At 39.4% G+C, this 25,383-nt stretch overlaps 1 protein-coding gene across 1 annotated transcript in view; it reads left to right on the top strand.

Moving 5' to 3' along the window:
- Window positions 1–25,383, top strand: part of LOC136879126 (zinc finger HIT domain-containing protein 3) — a 72,232-nt gene that overhangs the window by 28,194 nt on the left and 18,655 nt on the right. The window contains exon 2 of the mRNA XM_067152873.2: window positions 710–861. Coding sequence (XP_067008974.1) covers window positions 710–861 — 152 coding nt within the window. The remainder of the gene's footprint in view (window positions 1–709; window positions 862–25,383) is intronic.

The following is a 25,383-nucleotide window of genomic DNA, read 5'->3' as shown; positions in this document are numbered from 1 at the left end:
CCATCACAGGGTAACTGCTCAAAAAGAATGAATATTGTGATTAACATTCTTTAAATTCCATTGGAAATAATTTAAATGTATTTTAATTTCTATTGTCTTCATAGTGTCATCAGTAGGCTGAATCTTTGTGGTTTCCCTAGTATTAGGGCAACTATTCATAGTGAATTCTCTCTCTAATCTTTCATTAGCATAAACGAGGGAACTGCCGCATTCCTGTTCAGAATCACTCATTTTGTCATGCTGTGGACAACTTACATGACAAGGGCAGGTGTGCAGCAATTTTCTGATATATTAATTTATCATCCTTCCACCAGGTTTCATTGTAGTTGATGCCTTCGATATACCATGTTCTATGTAAAATTACTATAACAAATGACTATTTCTTAAGTATGCAAATATTGTTTTATGGCAGAATGACTGTTGCCATTAATTTTATGATGTCATAATTGATCACCTTGCCAAGTTCCACTGCACTTGGTCTGGTCCGGTCAGACAGTTCCTTTTCTTAGTATTATTGTGAAGATTTTATTAGTTTTAAATAAGCATTTTTCTCTATCAAATTGTAATGTGTTATGTGAAGGAAATATTTTTTTAATGCTCTCATCTGAACTGACCTCATTTCGATAGTATTTTGTGGTTTTTGAATGTATGTGTAGCCTAAGTAGTTTGCTTTCTTTCGCTGATGTGATGATATTGCTCTTTTTTACAGTTGTTCTCTGGGGTGCTGGAAGAGTCATAAAGAATCAAGTTGCAGCCACCAAAGAAAGGAAAATGATGAACCTAATATTTCTATAGAAAAAAAGGAAGAGTATTACTTCCAAACAGAAGATACTGTTCCTATTGAAAAACTACAGTTGTTACGTAAGAAAACTTGAAATTCGATACGTTATAGGTTTAGTTTCTATTACTATATGTATGTATAATATATATACTAGCAAGATACCCATGCTTCGCTACAGTATTATACTGAAATTTATAATTGAATGCTTAACGTTCGATATAAAAATCCTCCGAAATTCACGGTCTGCCTTGTTTTCTGAGATAATCCGCCAAAGTTCGCGATCTGACTCGTTTTCTGAGAGATTACGGCAAAGTTCCTCCCATTTTTCAAACTTTCTTTCCAGCAATCGATTTCGTATTTCCCGGGCTAGGTCCGCGTATTAAATAATAATATTGTTATTGGCTTTATGTTACACTAACTACTTTTTCAGTTTTCGGAGGCGCAGAGGTGCCGGAATTTTGTACCGCATGTGTTCTTTTACGTGCCAGTAAATCTACCGACACGGGGCTGACGTAGTTGAGCATCACCAAATACCACCGGACTGAGCAAGGATCGAACCTGCCAAGTTGGGGACAGAAGGCCAGCGCCTCAACCGTCTGAGCCACTCAGCCTGGCAAGGTCCACGTATTCCACTCGGTCAGTGGGGACCCTAAATCTTTGCTATCTTTTCCTATAAGCATTTATAATATGGATCAAATCCTTGAGGAGATCCAGCGTGGTGTCATCTTGGGTGCGTTGGCGGTACTGAACCCGCGGACGGACTGCATTCGCAGACATTACCCGGCCAGGACCTGCTTCCAGCACGGTTCGCACATTTTGACTTCGGTCCAGAATATTACTTGGCGGTAAATTACATCTGCTGCCATTGGAATTGCTGACAATGTGACCAGCACCATTGTTGCGCGTAGGCAAGTGCGCGGAATTTCTGGTGATACGAATGATATACTTCCGTGCGTTATTGACCTTATTATAGAGGTGAACACTTGCACGGTCAATATCATTCCTATCGTTTATTTCAAATATGTTTAAATTTTTATTTGTATGCCAGGAGAATCTACTGTAATCCAACTTCAAGTTCTCCAAAGGAAAAGGATGGTTCTTGAAAACCAACCCAGGAAAGATTAAAAATGATCGGTTTATGATCAGAATAAGTACATTATTAACAGTAAAATCAATTGGTGTCCACTCCTTTTTCAGCCCACCGCCGTTAAGTTGATTTGCCCCCCCCCCTCCCCCCCCTCCCCATAAAGAAAGGTGTGTTTCTATATGTTTAAAGGAGATTCAAAACACAAATGTTCACATCTTTTACCTTCAGTTATGAGATATAGGTATCCCCATAAAAAGAGTTCACTTTTGTTCACTTCCTTTCACACTCCCCCCCTCCTCAAATTAATTTTCCAGCAAAAAGTACTTGTTTCTTTAATAGTAAAGGATCTTCTAAATATATCACTACTCTAACATCTTCGGTTTTTGAGATGTGTGTTGTCGTAAAAGAAATTCAACTCCTTTTACATCCCCACCCCCCAAGATGATTCCCCCCCAAAAATATGTTTTTCTTTGTTTTTAAAGGAGATCCAAATACCAATTTTCACATCTGTAACATCTTTAGTTTTTATTAGATATAAGTATCCTCATACAATTAATTCAATTAATTTTTCAATCCATTCACCTCCCTCCTTCATTGGATTTTCCGAGAATACTTCTTTACTTTTAAAGCAGATTCCAAATACCAATTTTCACGTCTGCGAAATCTTCTTTCATTTTTGAGACAATAGTGGTTTCATAGAAATAATTCAAATAATTTTTCAATTCTCCCCCTCCCCCCCCCCCCCCCGCTTTAAGTGGATTTCCAAAGAAAAAAATACGTATTTATTTTTAAAGGAGATTCCAAATATCAAATTTAATGTCTGGAACGTCTTCATTTTTTGAGATATCAGTATCCTAATTAAAAGAATTCTACCCCATTTTCAGTCACTTTTACCCCACCCCCACTCAAGTGGCTTTTTTGAAAAAGATACATCTTTCTTTATTTTTAATAGAGATAGAAAGTACCATTTTTCACTTCTGTAACATGTTAAGTTTTTGAGATATACTGTAGAAATGCTCATTGTAAAATTTCATCCCCTTTTTTGTTCCCCTTAAGTGGAGTTTCTAAAAACAAATCTATGTTTCTTTACTTTTACAGGAGATTCCAAATACCAATTTTTACACCTATAACATTTTAAGTTTCTGAGATATACTGTAGATATAGTCTTTCTAAAAATTCACCCTAATTTGTCACTCCTGTTTTCCAAAAACAAAAACAAAATATGTGTTTCTTCATTTTTAAAGGAGATCCCAAGTATCAATTTTCAGGTCTGTAATATCTTCAGTTTCTGAGATATAAGTATCCTCATTTAAGGCATCCAACCTGTTTTTTCACCCTTTTTCACCCCTCCTATTGGAGTTTTCCAAAAACAAAAAAAAATATGTGTTACTTTATTTTTAAGGGGGATTCAAAATACCAATTTTTACATCTGTAATGTTTTAAAGTTTTGGGATATATATATATATACACTCACTTTAACAATTCACCCCCCATTAATTGGATTTTCCAAAAACAAAAAAAGTATGTATTTATTTTTGAAGGAGTTCCCAAATACCAATTTTCAGGTCTGTAATATCTTCAGTTTCTGAGATATAAGTATCCCCATTAAAGGCATTCAACCCCTTTTTCACCCTTTTTCACCCTTCCTATAGGTATTTCCGAAAACAAAAAAATACATGTTTCTTTACTCTGAACGGAGATTCAAAGTACCAATTTTTACATCTCTAAACTTTAAAGCTTTGAGATATACTGTAGATACACTCATTTTTAAATTTCACCCCCTTAGCGAGGGAATATCCAAAAATCCTCCCTTAGCGAGCACCTACATTGTAATATAAATGTATCCTCAAAATTTAATTTCGTTATGTCCAGTAGTTGGTTCGGCGATGATGAATCAGTCAGTCAGTCAGTCAGGACATATTCTTTTATATATATATGAATATACAAGACTATATATATGTTATTGACAATATAAGAAAAGCAGGCCTTATATAGAATAAACAGTACAGGCAATATATAGAATGCCTAGTGCTTTTAGGCAGAGTATGACTTACGTTGAATATAGTGCAACCGGGCGAGTTGGCCGTGCGCGTAGAGGCACGCGGCTGTGTGCTTGCATCCGGGAGATAGTAGGTTCGAATCCCACTATCGGCAGCCCTGAAAATGGTTTTCCATGGTTTCCCATTTTCGCACCAGGCAAATGCTGGGGCTGTACATTAATTAAGGCCACGGCCGCTTCCCTCCAACTCCTAGGCCTTTCCTACCCCATCGTCACCATAAGACCTATCTGTGTCGGTGCGACGTAAAGCCCCTAGCAAAAAAAGATATAGTGCATACTTTCCCTAAGCATTTTAACCAACACTAGGGATTATATAGATGAAACATAATACCGTACTTAAATAAAGTGTGAAATGAGTGCTATGAAAAGGCTTCTGTTGAAAACTAGGCCTGAACTTGAAATACAAAATAAAGTAGCATTGGACTACTTATTGCAGCAAGGAAGTCTAGAATAACATTTTGAATTTCACTTACATTTTTTTCCACACAAAAGCACTTGATATTTTGGCACTTCTTATTGCATATGCTCCTCACAAATCCTTGTCCACTTCCAGTTGATTGAGCAAAATTAGCATATAGCAGGTAGGGATGTCTTCAGTTGTGAGTAAGCCCTTTGCATACACAGTGAACTGTGATCTGGCAGAGTTGCTTCAGGATTCTTCGTGGAGTTTCAAGTGTGTAAAAGCCATCTCCTGTAACTCATAACAACAGCCTTCAGATTCCGAGAATCGCCCTGAACGTTGAAGAAGGCAGCAATAGGAACTCGCACAATGGCTCCTCAAGATGCAGGAGGAAACATTTCGTTGTAGTTCATAAGTTTTGGCCTGTCCGCCTCCTCAGCATAATGGTTAGCACTATCGGCTGCCATCCTCGGGGACCTGGGTTCGATTCTCGGTGCTGCCAGAAATTTAACCCTTAGAGTGCCAGGCGCTCTTATAGATTCCCATACATAAATTGCCAAGCTATTTTGCCTTCAAATGCAGGGTCTTTTTCTTTTGAAATAACTTGAGTTTTATTTGATGTATCTGCCTGTTCTTTTCTTTGTTTTGAAGCAGAAGGTTTGTTGCACCAAAATTGTGTGCCTTTGAACATTTAAGAAACGGAAAACCTATTTAAAAAATCCTGAATTTTCAATATTTTTAAGTTGTCTTCTCGTGTTTAATTATTTTAAATGGCCAAAATTGTTAGATACGATCTAATCATATCGTCGGATTTCTTAACTTAGCATTCTACTTAGAAGGCAGATGATATTGTATCTGTGTCACGACCAGCTAGATTTTTTCTTTGACCATATTGGTTGTTCCGAAGGCCATAGATATAAACAAATGAATACTCTTTGACTCTCTGCGCACATCGAATGTAAACAAACAATGGCATCTACAAGTACAGAACGTGGCAAAGAAATTCCTAGTTGGTCATGACACAGAAACAGTCTCATCTGCCTTCTAAGTAGAACGTTAACTAAGAAATCCGATGATACGATTAGATCGTATCTAGCAATTTTGACCATTTTTCTGGAATACGATCAGATCGTATTTGGCATTCTAAAGATTAAGCATACAGGATGGCTGGTATGTGGTTAAAATGGTACATGCAACTCACCTCCATGGAGTTTGGCCTGAAAAGAGCTGCACCATGTCAGGGCAAGTACATTAGTTTTCTTTTCTCTTTTTTCCCGGTATTGCCAGATTCACTCTGTATTGTATCTTTTCCCTCAGCAGTATTTTCAACATTGAAGCACATGGTGCACAAACTATTAACTTCATAACCTACAGTTACCCCACCTTCATCCTCATACTCAAGGATCAATGGTGGGAACATTACGTACTTTATCCATTTGTGTTTTGGCCGTATAGAATGTCCAAGAAACTAGGTTACACACACACAAGAGGATAGAGAGCAAAGGAAGAGAAAGACCTTGGCCTTCTACCTGTCTTCTCTCTCTGCCTTTATCCTTTTGTCTGTCCATTTATTTATATGGTATTCATCAGGTTTCCTCTTCATCTTGCTCTTCCCAGACTAAGAAACAATAATTCTCTAGAATACCATATTTAATTTAATTTCATGTGGCTATTTCTAGCCGAGTGCAGCCCTTGTAAGTCAGACCCTCCGATGAGGGTGGGCGGCATCTGCAATCTGTAGGTAACTGCGTGTTATTGTGGTTAAGGATAGTGTTACGTGTGGTGTGTGAGTTGCAGGGATGTTGGGGACAGCACAAACACCCAGTCTCCGGGCCATTGGAATTAACCAATGAAGGTTAAAATCCCTGACCCGGCCGGGAATCGAACCCGGGGCCCTCTGACCCGAAGGCCAGTAAGCTGACCATTCAGCCAATGAGTCGGACAGAATACCGTAAATAATCCCGAATACCACCTGCACATTTTCCCCCCAAAATATTGGTTTTAAATCTTGGGTGCGGGTCGTATTCAATCAAGCCGTTCATTCTCGTAAATATTTACTATGTTTACATGCAGTATTGAAATAGATTTGAATACGGTTGCCGTACTCGATATACCACATGTAAACAGGTGTTCAGGTCTTACTTTGTTTTAGTTGCATTCTAGAAAACAAGATTGATTTTTCTCAATACGGTTACAGTGGCATGAAAACGCGAAATGTAAGGTAATGAAATACGGTAAATCAAAGAATATGGGTAAATATGCGGTAAATATGAAAGCTGCTGCTGCGGATTCTCAATCGTCATTTGTTTCACAAGTATTGCTGGCATGCTGGGTGCGTGAATAGCTGATCTCGCAGGGTATCGTACTTTGCGAGAGTCGAGACTGTTGGCTACGGAAGTGTACCTCGCTCACATTTGAGTTCGTATCTGTCCCGTGAAAGTGCTGTCTCGATAGTAAGTGATGGATTCAAAACAGCATCTGCGGTCATTTACTGTGCGTGACAAACCTAAAGTTGTAAGGAAAGCTGAAATATATGGAAATCGTACCATTGGCAGAAAGTACGATGTTGATGAATTGCATATTTGTGATTAAGTATATACATTTCATTATTCGTCCGTATTGAACCAAGATTACAATTTATTATAATTCGTATCCACCTTATTCAATACCAAAAATGTTGTTAAGATGAAATTACAACATGTATATTTATTTTATCAGGACTAGTTTCGACGCTTTATATTGCATCATCATCAGCTGATATACACTGGAAACATTGGCAAACATATATAAGTTTATCTACGTCACACACATTATAAAAACTATGATAAAGATTTTAAAACCATATTACACTCTGGTCCAAAAAAATATCCCCACTACGTATACTGGCCCCATATTTCAATTTCAACCTCATTTTCTAACAGACATGCATTGGTACCAGCGTTTTCGTGCTATCAGTTTATTTCCTATGAAGTTAAGACACTCTTCAAGTGGTATTTGTTATTAAAAGCTAAGTTTTGATAGGTTAATTGGAGTAATGTGAATGATAGAATAACGTGATAAGATTTATCTTGATATTGACCATATTCACGGTACCAGCTTCCGAGACACATTCAAATACGGCGCCTAGGAGACATTACAATATTTGGCCACAAGATGGCACGCACATGCCTGAAGTTCACAAAATTCCCGCCATATACCTCTAGTTGTACTTCCGTTTGACTTCTTATCAGTTGTTCTTCAGTAAGCTGAATTGTAAAAAGAGAAGCCAATTTGGTAAGTTTTTAGAGAACTATTGTTCTGTTTCTCAATTGATAGAATTGTTTTCCCATAGCTTACTGAATTTTGAGAGATTTTAAGATTGCTATTTGCTTTTTTTAGGTTATGAGGAGGAAGAAAGACCTATCTCCAAGGAAGCATGGCATGATTCTTGCATTCAGTTTCCAAGGAATATCCAACAAGGAAATTGCTACGAGGTTATTCATTGACCATAAAACAGTGGGTAATGTTTTTAAGAAACAAAAGGAGACAGGGTTGACAAGTTTGAGGCATAAATGTGGTCGCAAGAAGAATGCAAGCCCAAGATTGTGCCGGACACTGAAAGCAATGGCGAAACAAGGACGAATATTGAGCTCCAGGCAGGTTTCGTGCAAATTGCAACATGATCTAGGTCATTCCGTTTCACACCAAACAGTGTTAAGACGTCTCTCAGATATGAACATAAAAAAGAAAAAGCCTGCAAAGAAGCCACTCCTGACAAAAAAGCATAATCAGGACAGAAAATCTTTTGTTGAGATGTATGAAAATTGGACAACTGAGGAATGGTGTAGAGTGATTTTTTCAGACGAAAAAAAATTAATGTGTTCGGTAATGATGGTGGTGTAAAACTGTGGATGGAGCCCGGAGAGATGTTAAAGAAGGAATGTGTTGTGGAAACTAAGAAATTTAGTGAAAGTGTTATGCTGTGGGGAGCAATAACTTCCAAAGGGGTGGGAAGAATTAAAGTTTGCACGGGTTCAATCAATGGAACGGCATACTGCGACATCATTAAGAAGGAAGTTTTGAATACTGCTAGGGACCATTTTAGTGGTGCAAACCTAGGACTGTTCATTTTCCAAGACGACAATGCCAGTTGTCACCGATCCAGGGGTGTCCAGCAATGTGTCTCAGATCTCAGCATTCAGCGATTATGGTGGGCCCCAAATTCACCTGATATGAACCCCATTGAGAATTTATGGGGTTTTATGTCGGCAAAACTCAGGAAACATTGTTACACTACCAGAAAAGAATTAATTGAAAAAAATTGTTGAAGTGTGGTATCATGAAAATGAGCCTGCTACTTGCGAAAAACTTGTTCAGTCAATGCCACAAAGAGTACAACCCCTCAAAAAGGCTAAAGTTGGTCACACAAAGTACTAAAGCATGTCACATATATTGTAGAAACCCTGTATATTGCTATTCTGAAATAAAACATTCAAATTCTTTCTCAATACTCTCTTAAAATATGTTTCTCCTTAAAACATGCAGGTGGGGATATTTTTTTGGACCAGAGTGTATAATTATACTATTTCCGAGTCCATATTGTCCAAGACTTGCAATTATTAAACTTTGGATTGCTAAAATCTGATGCAATTTGGTTTTAATAATCATTAAAATTAAACAAAACTAATAATAAAATCACGATCTTCTTAAAAACATTCACTTTGTTTAACGTTTTCTAAAGTGACACTTTGTGTGACGTTTTCTAAAGTGAATGTTTTTAAGAAGATCGTGATTTTATTATTAGTTTTGTTTAATTTTAATGATTATTTAAACCAAATTGCATCAGATTTTAGCAATCCAAAGTTTAATAATTGCAAGTCTTGGACAATATGGACTCGGAAATAGTATAATTATAATATGGTTTTAAAATCTTTATCATAGTTTTTATAATGTGTGTGATGTAGATTAACTTATATATGTTTGCCAATGTTTCCAGTGTATATCAGCTGATGATGACGCAATATAAAGCGTCGAAACTAGTCCTGATAAAATAAATATACATGTTGTAATTTCATCTTAACAACATTTTTGGTATTGAATAAGGTGGATACAAATTATAATAAATTGTATTTGTGATTGGCGAAAGAAGAAGGAACAGCGATCGCAGAGCGTTCCGCGGGCGGAGTGCAGTGTTTCTGGAAATTGAAGAATGACTCCACAAATTTGTGATAGAAAAACGTGAGTTAGGATACGGTGTCTCTAGTGAAATGTGTCAATTGAAAGCACTAAAGATCTCAAAAGAACTCAAAACACAGGGTTTTACTGCAAGCCGCAGATGGATCCAAAACTTTTATCGGAGAAAGGGATTGTGCATTCGGAGACATATGTCTATTTAACAATGTCTCCCTGGGGCGTATGAAAAAAAATTAATGGCCTTTCAGCATCACATTATTCATTTGAGGAAGCAAAATTCTTATTTGCTGTTGCAAATTGGGAATGCTGACCAGACATCTGTCTATTTTGAAATGCTGTTGGAAAATACAGTGGATACGAAGGGTTCTAAAAGTGTAACCATCAGAACAGGTGGTAACGAAAAGCAACGATGCATGGTAATGTACGTATTAGCGGAAGGAACCAAACTCTCTCCATATGTGGTTCTGAAAAGGAAAACTTTTCCGAAAGGAAACCTGCTGTCCGGTGTTATTGTTAGAATACATGAGTCCAGCTGGATAGACAGTGCGTTAGTTAAGGACTGGCTTAAGTGCGTTTGGCATTGTCGCCTGGGAGCATTGTTACAAAAATGAAACATGCTTGTGTTGGACAGTTACCCCGGACATGCATCTGATGCCGTAAAAGATATGATGAGGAAAGGAAAAACCGATCTTGCGATAATTCCCGGAGGACTTGCTTCTATTCTACAGTCATTGGATGTGTGTGTAAAGCGGCCTTTCAAAACTGCCATGAAACAGTTGTACACCGAATGGATGTCTGATGGTGATCATGCGTTAACACCAACCGGACGAGTGAAGAGGCCTAAAGTGCAACAAGTATGCAGCTGGATCTAGACCGCATGGGCGCGAATTCCCAATGATCTAGTGTCCAAAAGCTTTAAGAAATGTGGAATTTCAAATTCAGTGGACGGTAGTGAGGACGACTATTTGTGGAAAGATGCCAGCGACGAAAGTTCCTATGGTGAAACTTCAGATAACGGTGAATTGTGAATGATCTAAGTATTGGACCAATTTTATTTACGATTTTTGTGATGATTTTATTAATTGTAAGCTGTTTGAATTTATATTTGTGGTATATTTGAAGAAAATTAAATAGGTATGTAAGTTATTTTATTTTTTATTTTTTTTCCGTATTTTGCCGTCACAAATTTAGGGTGCAGGTCTTATTTGGTGGCGGGTGGTATTCGGGATTATACGGTAGCCTCCTTGATGAAAGTGAACAGTCATCCTCCTTATGAAGCTGGGGAGCAGAAACAAGCTCATTATGGAATAAGAACTTTATCTGGAAGAACCGAAACTGATGGTGATAGTAACTAATGATAAGTGTAAAGATATGGAGTTTGCCCTTGTCCTTTTAAGTGTTTGGATTTGTTCTTGTTTTCCCCTTCCATCATTCTTCTTTTGTGTACCCATATCCTTATTCCTAGTTTCCTATCTTTAAAGGAGCGTTTTGAGTTAAAAAAAGTGATTGATAGAGGAATTAATTTTATGGTATACATATTTTTTTCTCTCTGTGGTTTCTGTAACAAGTGTGACCAGTGTTTGAAATCAGAGTGTAGTTCTGTGTAGGTCACTAGAGGTAACCTCTGTCGATGCCTGTAACTAACCAGCGCAGTAACAGAAGTGAAACCACGTGGTACCCATGTGGGCAGTTTGTGCTGTACAGTGGAACCTCGATTATCCGTTCCCGGAAAGTACGTTTTCCCGTAATATGCGTTCAAATTACGTGGTCCCGAGAGCATCGTAATTAAATCACGTTGTAAAAGTCCCGCATTATCCGTTCCTCGAAGAAACGATTTCCCGGATCAACCGTCCAGAAATTCCAGTCCCATCAACGCTAAATCCTCTATCAATCGTGTTTTAATAAACTGTATCTCACGAAAGGACGGCTCTGGCATATTTATGGATCTTGACGTTCGGCGATCGGCGGTGAACTTGCATAAGGGACCATCTTAGCATCGCATTCGGGTGGTATTGTTTAGAGAATCTCGGAAAATCATAGGGTAGAGAGTGGCCACAGCAATTGCTAGAAGACACGGCGCATTTCTACAGCTCTGCGTGAAGACGGAACGAGTTTCGTCAAATGTTCGCACTTATAAAACGTCCATATTATGTCCAGGGTTAGATGTTTTATTTACATTTTTTCGATCGTACTGCCGAAGGGGTTTTCGGCACTTTGCTCAGGGCACTGCAGACCTAAGTGGGCTTTCAGGCAGGAATCGAAACTGCTCCTTAACACAAATTCAGTATTTTTTATATTATCGTACATGATTATGTTAGCGAGACGAAAACAGATGTTGCACCTTACATTAAAAAAAAAAAAAAGAAAGCCATAGGAGGTCTTGGGCTTGCCTATTACTGTTACTAATGTAAGACTGGGAATTTTACGTTTTCGTGTTAAAATACCAAAAACCGCAGTCGTTTTACTTGCGCACGTTACATTTTAAATGATTGGTATCATTTCAAACTCGTACTGACATGTGCAGCGAGCGCACTTTCCAGATGACCTCAAGGTCACGAATAACCGTAATTTCTGAAGTTTTGATATTTCTTTTATCTTTCCAATTTGATTGGATTTGTGCACCGCCGTCTCGATCCTCCTATACTGCCTGCTCTATGCCACTAGTTTAACACAGGAAGGCGCGACTACCGACATTTCCCCAAGTCGCCGTAAGAGTGCAGCAGTAGACGCACAATCTTCGCTGTCAGTGTGGGTGTAGCACTGTATTATTGGTGCATGAATGTGTGTGAAAATCTGAGTTATTTCGTACAATGAGTAAACGTGTCTGGTCACTTTCGTTCGTACAAGAGATATTTTGTGTAAAACTGTGAAATGAATTATTCATGTTATGCTTATAGATATATCAAAACCGAGCTCGATAGCTGCAGTCGTTTAAGTGCGGCCAGTATCCAGTATTCGGGAGATAGTAGGTTCGAACCCCACTATCGGCAGTCCTGAAAATGGTTTTCCGTGGTTTCCCATTTTCACACCAAGCAAATGCTGGGGCTGTACCTTAATTAAGGCCACGGCCGTTTCCTTCCCACTCCTAGGCCTTTCCTGTCCCATCGTCGCCATAAGACCTATCTGTGTCGGTGCGACGTAAAGCAACTAGCAAAAAAAAAAAAAAAAGATATATCAAAAGTGATTTGAAGGTGTTGGTACTTGTTTCTTTCCGTTCGTGCAAGGTATATTTTTCGTAGAACTGAAACTTCAGATTCTTTCCCCGAAATATTCAACTGTTGTGTACCATTTTGCCGATCTCGGCAAGGTGGTTCGCAGCCAGAAAGGATACGACTCCATGAAATACCGTCTAGTAAAGCGGCTGTCGGCTTTATCTAAGCAAGGACCTAATAAAGGAAGTAATTAGATATCCTCAGATTACTCTCGCATCTGTGCCTTTACACCTTATTTCAGAATGTGATGGAGCCTCCGCGGCTCAGGCGGCAGTGCGCCGGCATCTCACGCTGGGTTCAGTGGTTCAAATCCCGGTCACTCCAAGTGAGATTTGTGCTGGACAAAGCGGAGGCGGGGCAGGTTTTTCTCCGGATACTCTGGTTTTCCCTGTCATATTTCACTCCAGCACCACACTCGAATATCATTTCATTTCATCTGTAATTCATTAATAATTGCCCCGGAGGAGTGCGACAGGCTTCGGCAGCCAGCACAATTCCTATCCTCGCTGCTAGATGGGGGGCTTATTCATTCCATTTCTGACCCGGTCGAATGACTGGAAACAGGCTGCGGATTTTTTTTAGAAGGTGATTAAAGCCGTGGAGGATAGTGGATTCCTTGTGATAAGAATTGTGATGGACAGTCACAAAACAAACGTCTTCATGTTTAGACATTTTGGACAATCTCAGATATCCGGTCGATAATATTCCAATCAAACTAGAAACAGGACATCAAATCCTAATTTGGGGGTACTGGGCTCGTGTTGTTGAAGAGAGGATGGAGTGTGACATTTGCGTCAGCAACATCTCACTGCCTAGAGCTTCGACAACGCTAAATGGAACTGATTATGCATCAGGACAGAAGAGGAGTTCGATATCCAAAACCTCGTTTTGTTGCTCTGGCGAAGCATCTTCAGGAGTTCGCTTAAGCTGCTGTTCCCTATTGTCGACGTCCTTCAAACGTACGAACGTAATACGAAGACTTGCGACGTCTTCCGTTTCAGAATACCAGGCGAGTTGGCCGTGCGGTTAGGAGCGCGCAGCTGTGAGCCTTCGTCCGGGAGAAAGTGGGTTCGAATCCCACTGTCGGCAGCCCTGAAGATGATTTTTCGTGGTTTCCCATTTTCACACCGGGCAAATTCTGGGCTGTACCTTAATTGAGACCACGGCCGCTTCCTTCCCATTCCTAAGCCTTTCCTATCCCATCGCCGCCATAAGACCTATCTGTGTCGGTGCGACGTAAAACAACCAGCAAAAACAAAAAACAAAAAAAAACCTTTCAGAATGTGTTTTGTTACAGTGTGAGGTCAAAGAATATCAGCAAACTGTTAGTGATATTATCCTAACCAAGTTCGTAAGACCTCTATTTTTTAATATTGCGTTGGCAAGAACACGAAAAGTACGGTACCACTCCAAGCCTTTGTCCAGGAAAATCTTTAAATTGTGCAAGATGAGGCCAACTACGACTTCATACAGGTAATTTTGCCGATATTTAATATTACTGATGTAATTTACGAGCTCCAGTGAACATATGACCATACTGCATAGTGTTTTGTAGGTAGTGATCATTAGAAAAAGTTTAAAACATTGTGCGTCTATGTCTGCCATCTAGCGGAGAAATTATGTCGCAGCGTAGTCGCAAAAAGGCTCGCATAGAGCAGGCAGTATAGGAGGATCGAGACGGCGGTGGATTTGTGACGCGCAGAATTGAATATAATGTATTAGAGACTTTTAAGAATCGATACTTACATTCGAAACCATGTTTTCGAGTTCAACATAACCTTTAAAAGTCGATGTAGGCCTAATTTGCGCGGTAATAGATTTCCAGAAACTGACTACGAACAGTATACCGGAGACCAAATTACAATGAAAGATTAAGAAATTAACGGATTTCGCCATCATTTTGGGTGCTTTTGTATCTAATATGCTTTATTTTATTAGATGAGAGAATTAAAAGCTACTTCTGGTCGATTGTCGTTTGTCTTGGCGTTGTTAGATTTTTCGAAGAGTTTGGCTAGCGTAATCAAAGTTGCTGAACTGAAAGAAGTTTTCACGGGATACTGACGAAGATTCCCCTGTAAAATTGAATATAAAGTATCGAGATTTTGAACTCGCGTACCGGTAATTAATGCGGTTCGCGGTCTAACATGCCCGGCTCTCATCCAGAGGGCCCGGGTTCGATTGCGACCAGGTCAGGCAATTTTACCTGGATATAAGTCTGGTTCCAGGTCCACTTAGCCTACGTGATTACCTTTAATTGTGGAGCTACCGTATCTAATGGTGAGATGGCGACCCCGATCTACAGAGCCAGGAATATCGGCCGAGAGGATTAGTCGCACTGACGATGCGCCCCTCGTAATCTGCAGGCCTTCGGGCTGAGCAGCGGTCGCTTGGCAGGCAAAGTCCCACTGGGGCTGTAGTTTGGTTTGGTTTAGGAGTTTTTGTAAGATTATAATTATACATATTTCATTTTTGTGATGTTTAGCCAAATTGATAGTTTTCATTCATTCCCGGATTTTCCGTTTTCCCGTGTTGTACGTTTTATTTTCACGGTCCCTCGAAAAACTGAGAATCGAGGTTTCACTGTATATTATTTTATTACTATTATTGCTAGTGGACGCGTGCTGCTCTGCAGCATTTGTTAGTAGGTCAGGTAACTTGTTTTGATATGCCTGCCGTAGTCATATTGTTTTGCCTTCCCTCTTCTATAGTTTTATGTTTTTATATTTTTATAGTTTTATGAACATTTAATACTGGTTCATTCTTTATGTAGTTTGTAACACTTCTTTCCATACAATATTCACTGTGCTTTGACCATTCAGACGTATGTGGATCGTAACATTTTCAAACGATCTTGCCAGACATAGTGCAACATACAATTGGCCATTACTGAATGTTGGTTCGGGTAAGTAGATACCCACTTTTTCAAGAGTTTGCCCTGCGCATTATTAACGGTCATACAGAAATCTAGTCGACTTGCCGTGTGTGCATATGCCGACTGTTTTCTCTTAGCAGCATGTAAGTTATTAGGTTTGTTAGGAATGAAGCCATACTTTTCAGCATTGACTTAGTTAAATGTAATAAAAACTTTTCAGTCTGTCAAACACACTGCAACAACAATATAAAGTATAACACTATAAACATATCTGTAAATATACACACTATTTTACAAAGAATGACATTTCGTTCAACAAGAACATCCTCAGATTCTAACAAATCACTTAAAACATGCTTAAATATGTATAGTATTGTTTACATTGCATAAACTTGTCAGTGATGGAGAGTTTAGTGACCTCCTTCTTTTCTTCATGGGCCCTCTAAATATTAGTTATAATTAGCGTCGACCTCTTAAGATCTTTTGCTACCATGTTTTTCCTTCATTCCCACCTAGATATACCTGCTCCCTTCACAAAGCTGCAGATTGTTCTTATTGGGTCTTCTTGTATTTTCTCTCTCTCTTCGCCTGGTAGTCCTAGAGTGGAGCGTCTGATTCTACCCAACGCCTCACATTCGAAAAGTATGTGTTCAGCTGATTCCTCTGCTTCATTGCATTTCCTACATATACTGTCTCTTATTACTCCCAATTCTAGGTAGGTGTTTTTTCAGATGGCAGTGTCTTGTCAACAGTCCTACTACCCATCTTATATTTTCTCTGCTGAGTTTCAACAGTTCTTTAGTATGCTTCTTGTTTGGTCCTTTTATCAGTGTCTGCCATCTTGTCCGATTTAACATAATTGCCATAGAAACCACGATTCATATAGGAACTCTACACTACATATCCGGTGTTGCCTAGACCACAGAATCTGTATTGTTTAATTACATCTATGTCCTATCTATGTAAACCATCTCTTACTTAGCCACCGTTAGGGCGGGGTCGATGTTGCTTCACGTCCATAGGTTTTAACCTTAAAGTGTCCTACACGTGTTCCCCGGGTGGTGTTAAGAAAGCAACATAACTGGCTGCCAGACAATCTTTCCAGATCTCCTGGCTACACGACAAGTACATAACACTATATCAAAAGCCCTTTGTAGGGCCGAACATCTAGAAAAATTGGACCAAAGATTAAAATATGTTGACTAAATATTGAGGGCATTAGTAGAACCAAATGTCAAATCTTACAAAAGATGTTGGTAAAGCATTATTCGATGTGGTTGTCTTACAGGAAACTCATGCTGATAGTGAAGATCAACTTTGTTCTAGGGGGAAAATACCAGGATATGACATCATTGGTGCGACATACCATCATGCCTATGGAGTAGCCACATACGTCCAGAATTATATAGAAAATGCCCATCTGCTATCAAGTTCTACGAATGACAGTATTCACTCAGTGATAATTAATATTGGGGAAGTAATCATATGTAATATCTACAAACCACCAAGCTCCCCTTGGCCAATCCACGTTCTTCAGACGTACCAAGATCCTGCAGTCTTTGTAGGGGACTTTACCAGCCACCACATCCAATGGCGATATGGAGAATCTGATACCAACGGTGAGGCCTTAGTAAACTGGGCAGATAAAAATAATATCCACCTTATTTTTGATGCTAAAGACCGTAGTTCCTTCCGGTCAGGACGTTGGAAACAGGAATACGTCCCAGACTTATGCTTTGTCACAGCTGATGATAAACATCACCTAGTCAGCACTACCCACAACATTCTACCAGATTTCCCTCATAGCCAACACCGTCCAGCTATAGTAGAAATTGGTACAAATACGCCATTGATAACCTCAATCCCACGACCCAGATGGAATTTACAAAAAGGTAATTGGAACGCCTTCTCTGAAAACCTTGATAAATGTCTAGGCTGGATCCCACCATCTGTTGATTTGTTGGAGCCGTTATCAGTATAGCAAAAAAAAAAAACACTTACCTAGAGGATATCATAAAGAATATATTCCAGGCTGGGACGAGAAATGCGAAGAACTCTATAACTATTTTCAAAGTAGTGCTGACAGAGAAATAGCAGATGAATTGATACATAACCTTGATGTCGCACGCCGACAGAAGTGGATAGAAACAACTTGGAAAATCGATTTCAAAGTATCCAGCCGAAAAGCATGGCCTCTGCTACGAAAATTAGGAGGAGCTAGTCGTATTGTACGAGAAGATAATCTCGTAATACCCAACAATATTGCGTCACACATTGTTAAAACTTTTAAAGGAATAAATCACCGTGCGACTACAATCAATATCAAACAAGAACTCAAAAAACTAAAAGCAACAGCTGGCTCTACGACAGAATATTCACACGACGTCACCCCCGAAGAGGTTGCAGCAGCAATAAAGGATATGAAACCTGGTAAAGCTCCTGGCTTTGATGGCATACTCCCTGAGTTTCTCATAAAATCTGGAAAATATATGAGGACATGGCTAGCAAAATTCTTCACTTCAGTGCTAAAAACAGGAAATATACCTCAAGAGCTTAAACACACCAAAATAATTGCTCTCCTTAAACCAAGAAAACATGCAGATCTTGTGCCAAGCTACCATCCAATTGCATTGCTTAGTGTGATATATAAACTCTTGGAACGAGTATTATTTAATAGGATTGGCCAAACAATACTTTCGGCGATCCCTGAAGAACAAGCTGGCTTTCGTCCCAATCAAAGTTGCGCAGATCAAGTTTTGGTACTCACGTCACATATTGAAGCAGGTTTTGAGAAGAAGATGAAAACGTCTGTGGCATTCATTGATTTATCAGCAGCATACGACACCGTCTGGCGGCAAGGCCTACTCTACAAGCTGATGAAGATCATTCCATGCCAACAAGTTACAAAGCTTATTGATAACATGATTCGAAATAGAGGATTTCAGGTCATTATGGGAAACAAAACCAGTAGCCAGAAATTCCTCCAAAATGGCCACCCTCAAGGTTCTCTTCTAGCCCCACTGCTCTTCAGCCTTTACATTGCTGATATGCCAGAAACTATCAGCAGAAAATTTGGGTATGCTGATGATTGGGCCATTGCAACTAGACACACGCACTTTGAACCCATGGAAGATACTCTAACATCTGATTTGTCTGTGCTTGCAGAGTATTTTTGAAAATGGAGGCTTCGACCAAATGCATCAAAAACAGAGGTGACTTGCTTCCATCTCAACAATAGACAATCCAATAAGATTCTGGAAGTCTACTTTGATGGTACATAGCTTACCCACAGTAAGGAACCGACATATCTGGGAGTCACACTAGACAGGACCCTGTCGTTTAAATCACATCTCACAAAAACTGGTAATCACTCCCCTGATAAGTTAATTTTTAAATTTTTTTAACATATGAATGAAAAAACTTGGTACTGAAGTACCAAACAGCAACTGGTAACTCAGCACTTTAAAGGTTAATCTTACTGGCCTGGATTCTGCTCTCCTGTCTTTTTGTCATTGTACAACTCTCCCTTCTCTTTCTCTTCTAGTCAACACCATTGTCTTGCTTTTCTCCACTAATATCATCATTCCATACTTATCAATAAACTCTTTCAGTATGTCTGGTTGACCTTGTACTTCGTCACCATTTATTCTGTACTTGACATTTCTTCACTAATAACTGTGTGTACTGAACATGTCCTAATACATTGAAAGTTTATTTTGATTACAATGTGGTCGTGAAAATTAAATATTCATGAAATACCCATTTGCTCCCCTTTCCACAGTGTCATCAGCAAGCATCATCTTCAGCTCCCTGTTGCTGTATTTTTCCTTCGTGTCCTTTACAATTTCATCTATTACCCTTATGAGCAGCAATGGTGACAGCACAAATTCCTTTCTCAGTAGAGTTATATTTCAAAACCATTCTCTTACTCACAGGGATCTGGACTCTGCTGCAGCAATTATTGTACATTACTTGCACTTACTCAGTCCTACATTTTCCAAATCCTTTTCTGCTTTGTGGCTTTCCACACCTTTGCTCTGGAAATGCTGTCCAATGCTTTTTCTAAAACTAGGAATGTCATCACCTTTTCTCTTCCACATTCCCATTGTAAATCCATATTGCACTTTTTCTAATTGTCCTTACACACCTCTCTTCTCATTTTCTTTCAAGTATCCTTTCAGATAATTTTGCTAATTGTGATATGTGAATTACTGATATCTCTCTTAATATTAGTCTGTTACTAAGGCTATACCAAGTGTTATGTGTTACTAAGACTTAAACATTATTTCTCCATCATCTATCTCCTGTATTTCTTTTTTCCTGTATGAAAAATAACAAAATGTCTTAGCACTGGGCAAAATGAATGGGGAAGGGGAGGAAGGATTAGAAATTGGCATATCTTTCCTTCCTGTCAGTGCAGTTTCTGCCTCAGTTATTTGTATCTTCAAGTTGGTTGCACACTATCTTCTCCAGCTGAGCAAGTTTGAGCTAGATTGGAACTCAGCGAAGGATGGTACTCTCATGGCGAGTTCTGTGTTGCTTGTTCCTGAGTCAGCTTGACCTCCTCACTCCACATTCATACCTCCCAAGGTAGAATATCTACATTTTGTATAAAGAAGATCTTGAATAACAGGTATCCAACTTAAAATTCAGGACTTACAAAAGTCCACAATGTCTAGAATGAAATAGATTTATTTTGTCTGGTCCCCTGTGGGAGGAAGGTGGTAGAATACACCTATGTACCCCCTGTCACATGAGGCAACTTAAAAGGATGACCCTGGATCGGCACAGGATTATGGAATTGGACCCCTTGTGGGTGGGAGGTCATGAATACATCCACAGGTAATCCCTGCCTGTCGTAAAAGGTGACTGAAAAAGTCATGTGGCTATCGCTCCCCTCTTGAAGGTATGACTGGTTCCAAATTGAAGTCGATTCTACTTGGAATGTGCTGTTGAAGTGTTACCACTTTGTGATATTCCTGTCAGAGTGGAGAAAAGAAATGAACTAGATCTGTGATTATATTTTCTACTGGGATCTGTCATTGGAAAACTGATGAATAATTCAAGGAAGATATGAAGAACTGTGGCATGGTGAAAGTCCAGCGTAATATGTGCAGAGTCAATGGCAAGGACATTGCCACTGTTGCCTTCATTATGCTTCCAGAGTATTTAAGGTCAGCAGCTACCATTGTGATGTGAGGTCATATGTCCTGCCTCACATGTGCTGTTATAACTGCCAATGTTTTGGGCACATGGGTGCTCAGACAAATTGTCAGCTGTGGGTGCAATGCCTACAAAGTGGAAGATTGCACACCTCCACCTCAGTGCAGTAATTGTCTTGGAATCCACCCTCTTCCTGTGTACCTGAGAGATATGAAGATTCGGGAAATCAAAACCCTGGAAGGCCTTTCATTCTTGGTCTACCCGCACCATTCTTACCACCTACACGGTCCTCAGGATTCTTTTCTCCAGAAGAACATATATTTGTGCTTTTTGACCTGGAGAAAGCTTACGACACAACGTGGCTTCATGGTATCCTCAGTGGAAATTCCGAGGCAGTCTAGTGGCACATGTTGCAAATTTTTTATCCGTCCACCTGTTCTGAATGCAAATAGAAGGGATATGTTCGCAATATCACATACAGAGAAATTGAGTTCCTCAGGGATCGGTACTGAGTGTCACTTTGTTTGCAATTGCCATCAGTAGTATCATTGCTGCTGCTGATCCAACAGTTGTACCTGTGCTGTATGTAGATGTTGAACATGGACATTAGAACATGGCTTTATATTGTCAACCACAAAGGCATTGGTTGTTCATTTTTGTCATAAGCGTACTCTCCATGCCATCCTGAACTGTTCATGGGGAATGTTGCTCTATCGGTAGTTGGCGCCCACAGATTACTGGGACTTCTATTAGACAGTAAATTAACCTGGGAACTTCATGTATGACAATTGAAGACCTTGCGCGCTAAGAAATTAAATTTATGAAAATATCTTAATGGCACGACATGGGTGGATGACCAAGTGGCTTTCCTACATTTCTCTTGGGCACTTACTTCATCCAGGTTAGATTACACAGTGCAGCATATGGATCAGTACATAATTCAGTGCTAACTATGCTGAATAGCACCCATCGCTGTGGAATGAGGCTGGCAATGGGAGTTACATGCACTAGTCTTATCTGAGGCACCAACAAATACTGTTACCCAATGCAGCAAATATACAGCACATGCCATTTCATCCAAGATATCCCTGCATATTCAACAATGTAAACCATTGGCTGTATGTTGCATATCCACTAGCAACACAGCTGAACTGGTATACACTTGGATAGCACTCCTCCTTATTGAAGAGAGAAGACTCCCTCTCATCAGTGTGTACTTGTGGTGCCCATCTGATTGTAGTACATATCCTTAGGGAGTGCAGGAACCTGACCGATCTCTGCCATAATTGGCAACTTCCTACTGCCATATTCTTGAATTCTACAAGAGTCAGTTGACCACCTCATCCATTTTATGAGGGTACATGGTCTGCTTTATTGGTTGTTGCTGAGCAGTGGTTATTTCCTCACCATGGAGCATTACAGAATTCTGTTGTAGACTTACCAACTATTTCAACTGGAGAATGGCTTTTTGATGTTGCCATCGGAATATTCACTGTCTTCTCTCATTGTTTCCTTTGGACTAGGTCTTTTGAACCAGGTACCATCTTCGCTGCCAGATAAGTTCAGACAAGGAACCGCTTTGTTCTTCAACCTATCACCATGAATTGATACCATATTGGTAAGTTGAACATTGTATGTGATATTCAGTAGACTGAAATTGAACGATAGAAATTCTTCGTGCTCTTGGCTGGTTGAATTCATTCAGATTTCTAAAATCCAATGACTGGAAATATTTTGCACAAATCTTACCGCTCTTCAGTTTCTCAGGATTGTTTATCCCAAAACCGATTGATTGGACAATTTTCTTAGCACCGCCTATTTTCAATACAATGTTTCAAAGGAACTGATTCACTTCCCACAAAATGTACTTGTTTTGTTTCACGGCAATGCTACTGTAGAAAGAGATTTTTCAATAAACAAAGAATGCCTAGTGGAGAATCTTCATGAAAATAGCTTGATTGCACAGCGTCTGGTGTATGATGCAGTATCTGCAGTTGGTGGAGTATTAGCTGTCAATGTTTCGAAAAAGATGATCCATGCTGCCAAAAATCCATCAACATTGAGAAATGAAGTTTTAGAAAAGTCTAAAAAGTGTACAGATAACATTGCAGCCAAATTAAAGTTAGTAGCGGAAGAAATAAAACATATAGAATTGAAGAAACGATGTATTATGCATAGTAGTAAGGAAGAGACAGAAGAACTGGAGAAAGAGGTGAAAAGACTGAAAAAAATACTGTTGTAAGTGTGTGTGTGGGGGGTGCACGCACGCACACGCTTTTTTTCTGTGATGCATATGAAAGTGATTGATTTCAATATATATGTCTTTCTTTTGACTTATTATTTAGAACAAGTTTTTACTTAGAAAAAGCCTGGTACAGAATCTATTCAAGAACGGTTTACTTCCACGGTATGTGTTATGTGATACTCTGTCTTTGGCTGTGTTAAGTGTTAACGAAGTGATCCAGATAGCCAAAAGTGCATTGTCACTTAGAAGCAGTGATGTCACCTAAATTTTTCAAGTATATTTTGTGCGTGTGTGTAATATAGCATTGTAAACTGAAACCAAACAGTTACTGCATAAAGTATGAAGTACAACGATTTTTTCATTTATATAAAACTGGCAATTTGTCAACTTTTTTTGTCTTGTATTTGTCTTAATAGTATTACAAACAATTTTGTATTCCACAGTGGGTGGAGTGGAGGTCTGTGAGGGGAGTTGGGAGGCCCTGTAAAAAAATGTTAAAGAATTGTTTGTATTTAAAAAAATTAAGGCTATCTGAATTTATTAAAAACAAAATATGCATTTGTTGGCAAAAAATTACAAACCTGAAATCATCAAGGGTGTAATTCTTCCTATTGGCACCGTGCGTCTCGCTCTAGCGGTCGGGCGGAGAACAACACGTGAGGTAGACTCCAGACTCGTAGTAGCTGTTCTGTTATGACTGAGCATGTAGTTAGTCCGATGATAATGGCAAAGTAAGGTGATCAAGTGTTGTCAGATGTTTGAATATTTCAAATATGGGAAGTGAAGTACAATTTTATTCTTTTTCAAAACGAGCGATAGAAGTGGACCGAAGGAGGCAATGGATGCAAGCAGTTAACTTAACGAAGTAAGTAGGCCTTCATATACGTACTGCACATATTTGCAATAAGTTCAGTTGATCCGAACAGTTCTTTTACGCGTTTGCCTTTTCTACATTTTCTGTTGACATTTGTTTTTGGGCTCGGTTTTCACCATTGTTGCGGATGGTCTGTTTTGGAGACAACACTTTCATTATTTATATAATACACTACCGCAGCTACGTGTTTGCAAGTTCCTCTGGCACCAGCAAGAGAGGAACAGTCGCTGGTATAGACATTACGATTCTGGTCAACCTGAACACAAAATAAAAACTTGCATTAAGTAATCCTTACTAAATAAACTTCATAAATTGTTACCTAACTACACTTTGTCTACCTCAAGTTTCACGATATAAGGTGGCAAAGGGACAGACGTTTGTCGGGTGACTTTTCCTGTGATGTATCTGAAACCATTCGAAATTAACTCTTCAACGCCATTCACGTGGCCACTGACAACAAGTTTTCTTCCTTTATTGCATGATGATTCACTTAGATCTCTGAATTGAATCGCTTTAAACTCACAACTAATTCAAATGTCACACATGTTATACTGAGACTCGCACTACGCCTCACCTATTCTTTCAGAACGGGCCACTATTTAGCGCTAGTAGTAGCATTTCAATCTCTCTGTACGGTGCCTATAGAACTTTTAAAAAATTCATAGCATTAGGTACTGGAATGTTGCTGATATTTATACTGAATATACTGGAATTTTGAAAATGGAACTCAGTATTATTAACAAATACACCACAACTGAGAAATTTTTTTGCTACGGGCTTTACGTCGCACCAACACAAATAGGTCTTATGGCGATGATGGGATAGGAAAGGCCTAGCGAGTTGGAAGGAAGCTGCCGTGGCCTTAATTAAGGTACAGCCCAGCATTTGCCTGGTGGAACTGAGAAATATCCTGGGGGCAATGATCACTTACAGTAGTGTGATGATAAAGTTAAATCATAATTACCCAACAACTACAACAACAACAACAACAACAAGAGTTCAACAAGCAATACCATGGAAAGACAATATTAGAAGAAACACTACTAGTTTAACATTCTGAACACAGTATCATCATATACAAATTTACACACAACTTCAGTATTTCCAGTGCTTAACCCTCCGGTGGGTGCACGGGCACACTCAGTGCGGCAAATTAGTTAGTTTTCACTTTGCTGATGAACGTATTCGTTTCCCACCTTGGGAACGAAGGTATGCTATGTTTATTATATCACCACTAAGTTTCAATTCAATTGATCACTAATCTGCCTTTATCAGTCGCCTATGGGCTGTGAAAGCCGGCCCCGTGGTGTAGGGGTAGCTTGCCTGCCTCTTACCCGGAGGCCCCGGGTTCGATTCCCAGCCAGGTCAGGGATTTTTACCTGGACCTGAGGGCTGGTTCGAGGTCCACTCAGCCTACGTGATTAGAATTGAGGAGCTATCTTACAGTGAGATAGCGGCCCCGGTCTAGAAAGCCAAGAATAACAGCCGAGAGGATTCGTTGTGCTGACCATACGACAC

The sequence above is a fragment of the Anabrus simplex genome, chromosome 8, assembly GCF_040414725.1.
Source record: "Anabrus simplex isolate iqAnaSimp1 chromosome 8, ASM4041472v1, whole genome shotgun sequence".
Lineage (NCBI taxonomy): Eukaryota > Metazoa > Arthropoda > Insecta > Orthoptera > Tettigoniidae > Anabrus > Anabrus simplex.
Note: the sequence above shows the minus strand (reverse complement) of the source record. Positions and strands in the feature narration are given on the sequence as shown.